We start from the raw sequence: 13,250 nt of genomic DNA, 5'->3' as shown, positions 1-13,250 counted from the left end.
TTTCTATGTGCACCTCGTTCTTTGCAGAATGCTATTTTGCTCATTTTAAGGTCAATTTTCAGCAGAACAGAAGTTCAGCAAGGAGAATCGACCACTGTTGTTTTTAAACATTCATAGTGTGTTACTGCTTCACCTGGCCGGGCTATTCCATGCATTTCTAAAACTCTGTGTAAAAAGTGTTTCCTGCCTTCTAAACTTACTTTCACTCAGCTTCCAATTATGCTTGTTCGACGCTCTGTGCTGAATTTGAAACCTGGGTTTATCTGTACCGTTTAGGGTTTTATAAACTTCAATCAAGTCACCTCTTTCCTTTCTCTTTTCTCAGTTTTAATTCTTTTATCCCGTCCTCTCGTGCTGTTGAGTCCTGGGATCAGCCCAGTTCTCTGTGCATTCTCAAGTGCACTCATGTCTCTTCTGTAGTGAGGAGAACAGAACTGGCCACTGCATTCTAGGCTGGGTGAGATTCTGATTGTTAGAATGCATGGCACGGATTTTCAACACTACAGTATACCTGTAGGACTACAGCTCACGTTTAAACCTGCCTCATGCTGCCATCTATAGGAGTTAAATAAGACTAAATTAACCAGCGTTTTTAAATATTTCTTTTGAACTTCCCAGGAATTTAGCCAAGACACTAGTGCTGAAACCTGTAGTTTTTTTTCAAAACGGTTCCATGGTAATCCTACAGTAGCCTCTGACTGGTTTGTGTGCATTCCTCAGGAGATAGCTGCTGGCATTGCAGGCTTTGCTGCATGGCAGACTTTCACTCCTCCGTTATCAAGCTGGGACCTCGTTTAGACTCGGATTACTGATCGCAATCTGTACCTGAAGAGAAACTTGCTTGCCTCGCCTAGTTCAGTTTAAAGTGAAACACTGATTACCCTTTCAATAAAAACAAGAGAATGATGTCAATCATGTTTTAAGCACCGCTTCCGATTTTGAGGTTTGGTTTCTGCAGCCATTACCAGCCAGCATTTCATTACGATCGCACGGTTCTGATTACAAGCCAGTTTGGACGAGCGGGTTTCGATTAGACTCTAACGTAACTGCACTTTTAATCTGTGAAATAAAAAAATCACAAAATCAGACACAAATTGAGGGATTTAAAAAGGTCTATTTCTTTTTAATAGAGAAAATAATTTACTGCATAACATCCCATGTTTGTTACATTTCAAAGTAAAAGAAAAAGTTTGCTGAAACAACAAGACAGAACGAACACAAATAAAACGATAAAGCACTGCAGCAGCAGCTTTTCCTCCAAATTTAATTTTCTTTTAACCTTTTGCTATAAATTTGTCCCCCTACAGACACAAAACCTTTTTTTTTATGATTATTTTAAATTGTTATTTTATTTTCTGTAAGGAGGAACTACAAAGTTTATGTACAAGGGGATTCAAAAACAAATCACCATTAAAAAAAAAAAAAAACATTATATAACATGTTTTTTTCGTTTCAGGTCTAGACAATCACGGCACACATACAGTGTGGATGAACACGTGGGCTCTATTTTAATGATCTACACAGTGGCAGATCTTAATACTGCCGCTCTTTAAGGTATAAGGGACAAAAAAAAAAAAGCTAACATTCTTATTTCTGCAATGAGGAGGAGCACGAAACAGGGTTTACAATGTACTGACAGGATGGATCTGGTCATCCACACGGTCAGTGTCCTCCTCGCGATGCCTCGAGTCACTCTCAAATGTATTTTAAGAGGTTTGAACAAGCGCTAAATTCCTTGTGTACCTTCAGGGGTTAACTCTGTATTAATCCAGCTGTGGTTGACCCCTCAGTAGTTTTTTTCTTGACAGGCTTGTTAACATTGCTAAAAACGGGGTGCATGTTTCGAAGTTTTAGGACGGCAGCACTGAGATCAGACCCCTTGGTGTTGTATGTGCTGTACGCAGGTTGTGTACAAAGTGCCTGTTATGCAGCTCTGGTCTTCCATGGAAAATACCCAGATAGGTCAAAGCCAAGTCCCAAGAGCAGGGGGGTCAGACTCCAGCCCTCGAGGGCCGTGGGGTCTTCTGGTTTTCATTCCAACTCTCAATCAACGTGATTGATCAAATTATTTGTTCAATTGGATGTGTTTTAATATTTTTCAAGGTCTTTTACAGTTGATGGTTTTAAAATGCGCTTGATTCAAGGTACACGACCTATGAAACATTTTGAGGCCTGGAGAGAAGTGTTAAATTTGGTCAATTAATCAAATACTTAGATCAATTAATTAACTGAGAGCTCGGGGTGGAACGAAAGCCAGAAGACACTGCGGCTGCTCCAGGAACTCCCTGCTTTAGAGTTTTTTGCAAGTTATCAAGTGCCAGGGCGTGGTGAAGTTTTTTTTTTTTTTTTCATGGTGTTTAATGAATCTAGTAGAAATGTTTGTCATAAAATTTGTATAGGTTTCTTTTAGTTTTACTAGACTACACATCCAATACCTTACCATGTGTGTGTGTGTGTGAATGCATGTACAGTAGTTATGGTTAATACAGTACCTCAGTGGCTTTACAGCACTTTCCTCCTCGTTACACAAACAGCGCGGTCTCATAACTACGGCTCGTCACTACAGCATTATGAAGTCAGACAGCGTGGGTGATCTGGCTGGGTCGTTGGCGTCCCAGAGCTTCTCGAACTCCAGCAGGAAGGGCCTGACGAAGCCGCTGTCCTCGGTGACCAGGACGTTCTCCTTGTTTCCCTGCACCGCCTGGTGCGTCCAGTTCAGAGAGCCCGTGATCAGGAGCTTCTTATCCACCACGGCGAACTTGTGGTGCATGTGGAACCCGCCCAGCTCGTGCCGCACCGAGATCCCTGCAGATTCAGAGACAGGTTTAAAGAGTTACAGCTAATGAGACAAGCATGTCAGTAACATCCGTCCCACATCAGCACGCACAGAACGAGCACGACGTGGCAGATCAACAGCACGCACAGACCAGGGTAGAATAAGAAACAACACTGCACTGTTTAATGTAAACTGGGTAAGTGGTAATTAAGATCTAGATGCGATTAGGTATGCAAATGACATGCATCATGTTACAAATGTACAGCTCTGGCCAAAGGTTTAGCATCACCCTATAGAATTAACACATTTTTCTTCATAAAGTCGAATGAAACCAGCTGAATAATCTTACAATAGAGACTTGCCGTAGTTCTAGGAGCTACGCTAATCCTATTGGTTCCTCAGCCTATATAGCCCAGGCTCACCTTGCAATACTTGTTCTGCAAGTCTTTCTCCTCCACCTCCCCACCGCCTCCTTTGCAACTGTATCTCCCTTCTGGGGATCGATGGTCCTCCATCACCCGACCTCGGAGGTCACACCTCAAACGAGGGCGGCTCCTATCAATCCAGAAGACGAGATCCTGGGCCAAACAGTCAATCAGCCCACACTACACTTCACATCCTACAATCCTGAGCGTCGATCATTAAATTCACATATTGAATTACACACCGCTTTGCAGTTTTCCATATACTTAACAACAAAAAAAGAAAAAATGGTACATTTCAAAATCTAACATGAAATACTGTATTATCGCTTCCGGTAGGCTTTTGCGATATAATTGTGTAGTTTCTTGATTAGATGTGATGTTAAATAAAAACATCTAAATGATGTTCATAATTCTAGTTGATGCAAAACTTGTGGCCACAGCTGTATATGCACAGACACAATCAAAGCAGGAAAGCAAACAGACAACGGATTTTCAACAACAAAGGGTTGTGTAGTGCTATTCAGAGGCAGGAAATGGGTTTTAAAACACTTGGTTAGCACCATTAAAAGGGGCCAGTGATGCTTGTGCTAACAAGGGGTAAGACATGGTTTTTAAAACACTATTAGAGCTCCTTTTAAAAGGGGCTGGAGTGTAGGAGTGTATTACACAAGTCTGCTGAAAAATCACCACGATCGGCACATTCATGTTGTGAACGAGGACTCAGACAAAGAGCCCAAGGTTATCAGAAGACCAACAGCACAGTCTCGAGAGTTTATTTCACTCTGTAAAAACAAAATCTGAATGACTCTGCAGTTTATAATTGACTACACCCTTTCTGTTTTTCTTTACTCTGTTGGATTGTACACGTGTGCTGTATCAAACTGTGCATGCTGAAACATCAGGTAGCTGTGGAGAAATTAACCAGTACAGACACCAGTGCATCGTCATACCACTGGCTGGCATTAAGGGGCAAAGATATGACATCAGAAACCGCAGAGCTAGCTAACACACTGATGAAGACATTCTCTAGAACACAAGTCTTCTCGGCTTCGGCTTTTGATTTCTTTACCTTAACCTGGATACACCTGTGGGTGTAATTAGCAGGATATGACTCACACAGGATAGGATCACCTGTAACTTACACAGGAGGTAAGAGAATGTCGGTCAGCCATCCTTAACAACGAAGTATAGAAGATCCTGTTTGACCTGAATGAAGTTGCAACACAAACTCCTACAGGCACGAATAAAACACAAAGGACACCCACCTCATTAATATTGTTTTCATACAGTACTTTGTGTCCCAGCAGCTCCCGACTCAAGACCCTGGCAGAAATTAAATTGCAGGGGGATGATGTAAAAAGCCTGGGGATTGAAGGCAGCGAGACTCGCTGAAGCCAAGCCAAACCGTCCTCTTGAAATTGAAGTGCTCTTTTGTGTCTGATCCAGTCGCCCATTAAGAGACTCCCTGATGTATTTAATTAAAGAGACAAGCTGGACAGGACAGGATCCAGCGCTTCCATTTCCATCTCCCTTTGCTCGTCAGCGTTTTATTTCTGCAAACCTCTTTATTCATTTATTTGATGTAATGCAGCCCCGGTATTTATAAAAGATTATGCTAGCATCTGATATGGTAGCGTGTATTTAGAATCGCTAAGTAGCTACACTCATCAGATTAGTAATGCAAGGGCGCAGGGTTGAGGTCAGCTCCTGTTTTTCAATTCAAATTCCATTTCCTTCTGAAAATCAATTCTCACAATTCCTTTGAATGAACTGGAATTTATATTTTCAAACATCATAACTGCTGAGATTATTCAACTGCTTCCATTTGAAGCCACGGACCAGCAGCGACTTCGATTTGAGAAATCTGTCGCCACCGAGAGATACTCATTTTTACAGAAGACTGCCGATTGCAATTCTGATCAAGGATGCGTCGGAATGGGAATCGATTTGAAAAAGGAATTGAGAAAAAAAAAACAAAAAAAAAAAACAGGAATGGAGCCTGACCCTGCAGGTGTTTCAGACTTTAATAGTTTACAAGTTTAAATTCATGTTCATATTCCCCTTCTTAATCACGATGAGTGATTCTTACTTCAGTACCTGAAATGCAGTGTTGTTCTTGTTTTGTTCTGTTTGTGGATGGACAGAGTTCAGGAGCTGTTCTTCACTACCAGTCACCTGCCACAGATACATGTAATACAGGCTAGATCGGTCTAGAGGGGGCTGGGCGAGTGCTTGTATTCCTGACGGAGTGTGTGCAGAGGGGCTGGGCGAGTGCTTGTATTCCTGACGGAGCGTGTGCAGAGGGGCTGGGCGAGTGCTTGTATTCCTGACGGAGCGTGTGCAGAGGGGCTGGGCGAGTGCTTGTATTCCTGACGGAGCGTGTGCAGAGGGGCTGGGCGAGTGCTTGTATTCCTGACGGAGCGTGTGCAGAGGGGCTGGGCGAGTGCTTGTATTCCTGACGGAGCGTGTGCAGAGGGGCTGGGCGAGTGCTTGTATTCCTGACGGAGCGTGTGCAGAGGGGCTGGGCGAGTGCTTGTATTCCTGACGGAGCGTGTGCAGAGGGGCTGGGCGAGTGCTTGTATTCCTGACGGAGCGTGTGCAGAGGGGCTGGGCGAGTGCTTGTATTCCTGACGGAGCGTGTGCAGAGGGGCTGGGCGAGTGCTTGTATTCCTGACGGAGCGTGTGCAGAGGGGCTGGGCGAGTGCTTGTATTCCTGACGGAGCGTGTGCAGAGGGGCTGGGCGAGTGCTTGTATTCCTGACGGAGCGTGTGCAGAGGGGCTGGGCGAGTGCTTGTATTCCTGACGGAGCGTGTGCAGAGGGGCTGGGCGAGTGCTTGTATTCCTGACGGAGCGTGTGCAGAGGGGCTGGGCGAGTGCTTGTATTCCTGACGGAGCGTGTGCAGAGGGGCTGGGCGAGTGCTTGTATTCATCACGGAGCGTGTGTAGAGGGGCTGGGCGAGTGCTTGTATTCATGACGGAGCGTGTGTAGAGGGGCTGGGCGAGTGCTTGTATTCCTGACGGAGCGTGTGCAGAGGGGCTGGGCGAGTGCTTGTATTCATGACGGAGCGTGTGCAGAGGGGCTGGGCGAGTGCTTGTATTCCTGACGGAGCGTGTGCAGAGGGGCTGGGCGAGTGCTTGTATTCATGACGGAGCGTGTGCAGAGGGGCTGGTGGAGTGTCCGCTGGTGACATCGCTCCCTGGTAACAACCACAGCATCTCAGACTGCCGGGTCTTTTAGCGAATCTGTTTCGAATCCCGGTCCCCTGCTTGTCCGTGATTATTATTCCATTTGAAAAGGGGTCCGTCAACAAACAAATTGAGAACCTCTGCTCTAGATGGTACTGCTGTTTACTGACGTTACTATGCTTTGAATCCATGCCTTGCATCAGACACTCATATCAGTGTTAATCCCTGGATAATCATGTATTGGTGGTTGATGTAATCCAGGCTGCTTCCAGCCTGTAATTTAAAGTCTGCCGGACTTAATTTCTTTACTTAATTGATGCAGGGAAAGATCCAGGTAAGTAAATACAATCCAGCTGTGGTCGGCTGATCCAATCAAAGCAATGATTGCACAAATTGCAGGATCATTTCAGCTTCTCAAACACACACATTATATATGTAAAACAAAGAAATGTATTAAAAACAAATCTTAAAAAAAGAGGATACAAAGAAAGAATTATAGAGACAGAGTTAAGAAAAGTGGATAAACTAAAAAGAGATGATCTACTAGATTATAAAAATAGAGATAAAAAGGTCAAAAGAGTCCCATTAATAATGACTTACTCTAAACTTTTGCATAATATTTCTAAGATAGTTTGGAAACACTTGCGGATTCTACATAATTCAGAAAAATTAAAAAACGTATTTCTTAAGGCCCCAGTTGTAGCATTCAAAAGAGAAGCTAATTTAGGTGATATTTTAGTTCACAGTAAACATAAAAGAATAATTGACAAAATAGGTTCTACGAACATATGCACTAGTAGATGTAAAGTGTGTAAATACATAGACAAACGTAAAAATATAATTAAACATAAGAACACCACATATCCACTAAAAACTAATACCTACTGTAAAAATAGCAATGTTGTTTATGGAATAGCCTGTGAAAAATGTGATGAAATCAAATATGTTGGAGAGACTGGAACTACTTTATATAAAAGAATTCAGAACCACCTTTCATTAATTAGAAATAAAAAAATGAATGAACCAATAGTACAGCACTTCACCAGTCAGGGACATGACATAAATGATGTAAAGTTTGTAGTATTAGAACAGCTCAAATTAGACAATGCGACATATAGAAGAATAAAAGAAAGTAAATGGATAAATAGACTGAACACGATTATGCCAGCGGGACTCAACAGAAAAGAATGAACTAATTAACTTCAATAAATATATAACATTTAAATAAATAAACAAAATTCATTCAAAAGTTGTGCATGCTGATGCGCTGGGGAGGCCAAATCTAGACTGATCCTCAAAGCCAGCATTGCATGATATAATAAAAATATAAGTTTATATAAAGTAGTGTTAATTAGAATTAATACAGATTCAAAGATAGAAGTAAAAATGATGTCACAATATATAGAACACCATTACATCATGTAAGAATAAATCATGAATTTGAATGTAAACAATAACAAGTAGTTGTCATGCCGTCAAAAACCTATAAATACCTCCAATGTTTTGATTCAAACACAGGCTCCCTTGAGAAAGATATGTACAACATATCGAAACGTTGGGCAGCTGGCCCTTTGAGCTAAAATATATATATATATAAATATTATATAGATATCTTCTGCCCTAACTTTGTCTGTGTTTCCTTAAAACACATTTCAAACTAATTTTAAATTCCAAGCACCCTCAGTGATCCAGGTACACATTCTAGGGGGGGCGTCTGTCTGTACGCTCATCTGTCTGTGTTTATGTGTCGTACAGTGCCTTGCATAAGTATTCACCCCCCTTGGACTTTTCCACATTTTGTAGTGTTACAACCTGGAATTAAAATGGATTTAATTTGGATTTTTTGTCACTGATCTACACAAAATAGTCCATAATGTCGAAGTGGGGAAAAAAATCTACATATTTTTCAAAATTTACAAATAAAAAACTGAAAAGTCTTGATTGCATAAGTATTCACCCCCTTTGCTGTGTCACCCCTAAATAAACTCAGGTGCAACCAATTGCCTTCAGAAGTCACATAATTAGTTGAATGGCGTCCACCTGTGTGCAATTAAAGTGTCACATGACCTCAGATTAAATACACCTGTTTCTGGAAGGCCACAGAGTTTGTTAGAGAGCATATCCAAACAAACAGCATCAAGAAGACCCATGAGCTATCAAAACAAGTCCGGGATAAAGTTCTGGAGAAGCACCAATCAGGGTTGGGTTATAAAAAAAAAAAATCCCAAACTTTGAACATCCCCGGAGCACCGTTAAATCCATTATTAAAAAATGGAAAGAATGCGACTCTGCCTAGAGAAGGCTGTCCACCAAAACTCAGTGACCAGGTAAGGAGGGCATTAGTCAGAGAAGCAACCAAAAGGCCAATGGTAACTCTGAAGGAGCTGGAGAGATCCACAGCTGAGATGGGAGAAACCGTCCATGGGTCAACTATAACCCGGACGCTCCACAAAGGTGGGCTTTATGGAAGAATGGCGAGAAGAAAGCCATTGCTGAAAAAAAACCCATATCAAATCCCGTTTGGATTTTGCCAAAAGGCATGTGGGAGACACAGCAAACGTGGAAAAAGGTTCTCTGGTCTGATGAGGCCAAAATTGAACTTTTTGGCCTTAGCGCAAAATGCTATGTGTGGCGCAAAGCCAACACTGCTCATCACCCTGAGAACACCATCCCCACGGTGAAGCATGGTGGTGGCAGCATCATGTTATGGGGATGCTTTTCATCGGCAGGGACTGGGAAACTGGTCAGGATTGAGGGCAAGATGGATTGAGCCAAATACAGGGAAATTCTAGAGGAAAACCTGTTTCAGTCTGCAAGAGACCTGGGACTGGGGCGGAGGTTCACCTTCCAGCAGGACAATGACCCTAAACACACAGCCCAAGATACACTGGAGTGGTTTAAAAACAAGACCCTGAATGTCTTAGAATGGCCCAGTCAAAGCCCAGACCTCAATCCGATTGAGAATCTGTGGCAAGACTTGAAAATTGCTGTTAACCAACGGTCCCCATCGAACTTGACAGCGCTTGAGCAATTTTGCCAAGAAGAATGGGCAATAATTGCAGGATCCAGATGTGCAAAGCTGGTAGAGACTTACCCAAAAAGACTCACAGCTGTAATTGCTGCCAAAGGTGCTTCTACCAAGTATAGACTCAGGGGGGTGAATACTTATGCAACCAACAAATGTCTTTTTTTTGTTTAATTAACTTTTGTGTCACAATAAAAAATATTTTGCACCTTCAAAGTGTTAAGTATGTTGTGTAAATCAAATGGTAAAAATCCCAATTAAATCCATTTTAATTCCAGGTTGTAACACTACAAAATGTGGAAAAGTCCAAAGGGGGTGAATACTTATGCAAGGCACTGTGTCATGCTTTTTTTTTTCAATCCTGTTATCCGCTTATCCAGTTTTCATGAAACTTGGCATTAGCATTTTTTTTTGTTCAAAGTTTTTGATTGTGGGGATAAATGGGAGAGGAGAGGGTGTCTATCAAATTGCGACAAAACATTAAACGGCCATTTCTTACTCTATACTGTTCTGTACAAACTGTTAATAAAAGTTGTGATTTTCCACTTCATCGTCACACTGATCGCTCTCATTTTTAATTCACATTAAAACGTGCGTTTCTGAAGTGTGAAACTTATACAGGCAGCCCTGTCAATGATGAGGGAGAAGCAGGGTGGGAGTGGGGGAAGGGGAGATGGTACCTACCTGCCTTGTGGAGCGCTCCGATCTGGGAGCCGCTGATCATCATGTAGTCCTTGTCGGTGACCACGCGCACGGAGACCCCGCGCTGACGATGCAGCTCCAGCACCACCCTGCACAGCTCCTGGCTGGAGAAGGCGAAGATGCAGAGGTCCAGGGAGGAGCGAGCGGAGAGCAGGTGCCTCAGGAGCTGAGTGAAAGGGGTGCTGTCTCCGTGCGGCAGCGAGCAGGAGCAGGGGCCGGGCAGGAATAGGTGGTTAATGCAGGTAACCGTGGTGGGGAAGAAGAGGACTTCCTTCACAGGCCTGCCTCTCCCGTCTCGCAGGCAGCGAAGCAGCCAGGAGATTCCTTCCAGACTCAGGGTGGCTGCCACAACGCCAATCCCCAACAGCTTGAACGTTTTCCCCATCGAAAACCCGTCCGGGAGCATTTTGGGTTTTTTTTTTTTTCCCAGCAGCTGGAACAAGGTCAAGATGTGGTAGTGTATTTTTTTGTTTTTTTAATAAAACAGTATAATGCATGGATTGAAATTCACGCCCAGTCCTGTGTTTCAGAACTACCTTCAGTTTTACTTCACGGATCAGGAGCCAGGTGTTGGATGTTAAAAGGTACAATAAGCAGCTTGTACAGATGTCACTCATTCTCTCACCCACGTTATTTGGTTTCTAATAATTATTTTCCGTTCTCTTTCTGACATTGATGACGCAAAAGGCCCTTAGGGGAACAAACTGGAAGCAACTAGTAATAGCCTTAGGTAGAGAAAATACTGCCTTGCTGAGCTGAGACTTTTTAGAAAATAAAGTTTCACTTTAGGACATCATGTAAAAGAAATTGGCTGAGCAAATGATTATATTCGAGTACACCCTGTTTATTCTAGGTTTTAAATGAATTGTTCCTCCCTTAAGCACAGCTCCCATTAGTAACCCTTACAGACTGCCTGCTCTTCACAATGCCTTCGCTATTGCTATACGCAACGTTTTGCTGTTAACTTTAATGAGAGACTTTTAAACAGTCGACTCACTTTGTCCTGTGTGTGTAAATGCAGTAACATTCACCGCCCTGTCATTATAAGACGTGTCAGGCTTTGCACTGCATTGGTCACACTGGAATGTACTGGAGCCCGCGAGCTCAGGCACTGCACCAGGAGTTACCCCGGGCTGATCACCATGGTAACTCGGGCTGATCACCATGGTAACTCAAACACACTGCTTCTGCAGAAAATAACGTAAACAAAATGAGCCAGACTTCATGCTTTTGAAATGAACCGCCGCTCATACGCCGTCCTACACGCTTTTATTAAACGATTTAGCCCTGTTAGCGTTTCCTTATATAAATACATGCATTCGTCGAAGTAGTGTTTTTTGCATTACAGTTTTAAAAAATAATGTTGTTTTAAACAGTAGCCTGTGGCTAATGATAATAATAATCTTCACAGTAGCCCATTATTATTAATACACCGGAGGCTAAGCACACTTCTGTTTAGGCATGTTTTAAAATGGGGTTATATATTTCACCGGCCATTTACTGTACTAAATACAGACCATAATTACAAAACTTACACTAATTAAACTGTGTGTGTGTGTGTTTCCATTACCGGTAATTTGCATATCAGTGTATTCTGTCATTTTAGCCCGTACTTGTATGTATATGTAATTGGCGGTTTATAATATTACAGACGTTTTTCTTATTTTGTGTTTACCGAAATTTAAAATTCAAACACAGAACAACGTGAAAAAATGTCAAATGTAAACATAAACCAACAAAACAAAACGACTCCGGGCGACGACTAATAATTGCAGGGGATGTATTCTCGAAATCCTGGCGTGTTCCAGTGTGGTATTTAAAAATAAAACCCGCAAATTAGGACGTTTAGAGGCGTGTAGAAAAGACAAGCACAAGCAAGCCACCGGCATGAAACATACATACCTTTGTTTGTCAGTTACCTCAGTCGTAATCAATGTCTGGTTTGTTAACGGCAACCAGCGTGTTCAAGCATCACTTTTAATTGCTTTAAACAGACTTAAACTTAGTTTAATAAGCACTTCGAAGTGGAAATTTAAACTCGGTTTTGACACGTTTACGCGACACCAGTAGGGGTTGCCAGATCTGAAGAGTAGAAATATCGAATTGGGGCCTCAAAATTATTGTATTTTCAGAAAAAAAAAAGTTTATCGTACATTGTAAAAATAATATACAACGTTTTTTTTTTTCTGTCATCCTTAATATGTGACTGATCGCAAGCACCTTGTGTTTAACTCTTGAAGCAATGAGAGTCGTTACTTTTGTTTCGTTTCTCTCTTTAATTCTGTGTATTGTCATTCTGCCCCGTATATCCTTTGGTTGCCCACTCTGTATTTTTTTTTACTTCATTTGTAAATTAATTATTGCATTAGGTACTTAGCGTTGCATTATGTCATTTATTTACAGTTATCTGTGAGTTTACAATGTTCCATTGCATATAATGCAAATACATACAGAGTCTGTGTAGTCAGTATGCATGTTGCTTACCTGATAGTTTTCAAATATATATAATATATATGTTTTTGAGTGTCTAGTCGTCACGCGTCTCCAGCGCCTCATTGACGACACACATAGTGCGTGCGTGGAAAAGCTGCCGTGGAAGCCCGTGGCTGCGTGACGTGATGACGTAGAAGGTCGTCATTTAAATTTAAACTGGAAATTGTTCAAATACTTTTTGGACTTGCCAGAAGTATCGTGCATTTTGCTATTTTTGCTATTATCGGTCGTACATCGTACAAGGGTTGAAAATTATCGTGCAAATACGATAATTATCGTACGTCTGGTATATATATATATATATAGGGCTTTTACTATATATATATATATATATATATATATATATATATATATATATATATATATATATATATATATCGTAAGTAAAAACTCATTAAAATTCAAACAGGCTAGCGTGTCTTGCAAATGCAATTGAACACCACTGGCGCCCTCTAGCGACACAAAGCAAAAAGTAGCACAAAAATACACTACTAATATGGGTAGAAGGACCCATGCAATTATATGTACTGTTTTTGCATCACAATTTAAATGCACCACGCTCGTAGTTACTTTAGCTGAAATACTGCAGTGTATTGTAAACACTGTGTATTTCATTAGTAGCCATTGCACGTGTGTTTAACTG

General features: G+C 41.8%; 1 protein-coding gene across 2 annotated transcripts; it reads right to left on the bottom strand.

Moving 5' to 3' along the window:
* Positions 1-2,112: 2,112 nt before the first annotated feature.
* pld6 (phospholipase D family, member 6) lies at positions 2,113-12,758 on the bottom strand. Of its 2 annotated transcripts, none has more exons than XM_059007175.1 (3): positions 12,599-12,758; positions 10,097-10,547; positions 2,113-2,805 (listed from the first exon to the last, which is right to left on the bottom strand). In XM_059007175.1, the coding sequence occupies exons 1-3, from the start codon at positions 12,668-12,670 to the stop codon at positions 2,561-2,563; spliced, it is 768 nt and encodes a 255-aa protein (XP_058863158.1). In that variant the 5' UTR covers positions 12,671-12,758; the 3' UTR covers positions 2,113-2,560. The 2 variants fall into 2 exon arrangements, with proteins under 2 accessions (XP_058863158.1, XP_058863159.1); XM_059007176.1 differs by lacking the exon at positions 12,599-12,758 and adding an exon at positions 12,017-12,131.
* Between the last annotated feature and the right edge of the window lie 492 nt (positions 12,759-13,250).

This window comes from Acipenser ruthenus, chromosome 34 (assembly GCF_902713425.1).
Source record: "Acipenser ruthenus chromosome 34, fAciRut3.2 maternal haplotype, whole genome shotgun sequence".
In the NCBI taxonomy this organism is placed as follows: domain Eukaryota; kingdom Metazoa; phylum Chordata; class Actinopteri; order Acipenseriformes; family Acipenseridae; genus Acipenser; species Acipenser ruthenus.
The sequence above is the reverse complement of the archived record's forward strand: the minus strand, read 5'-3'. Positions and strand labels throughout refer to the sequence as shown.

What these genes read in the sequence shown, in the direction of transcription:
- pld6 (XM_059007175.1), bottom strand. Translation starts at nt 12,670, where the DNA reads ATGAGGCGCTGGAGACGCGTGACGACTAGACACTCAAAAACATATATA. An exon ending in ATATATTTGAAAACTATCAG is followed by an intron (nt 10,548 to 12,598) that starts GTAAGCAACATG and finishes ACCTTGTTCCAG; the next exon opens with CTGCTGGGAAAAAAAAAAAA. An exon ending in CGGAGCGCTCCACAAGGCAG is followed by an intron (nt 2,806 to 10,096) that starts GTAGGTACCATC and finishes CTGAATCTGCAG; the next exon opens with GGATCTCGGTGCGGCACGAG.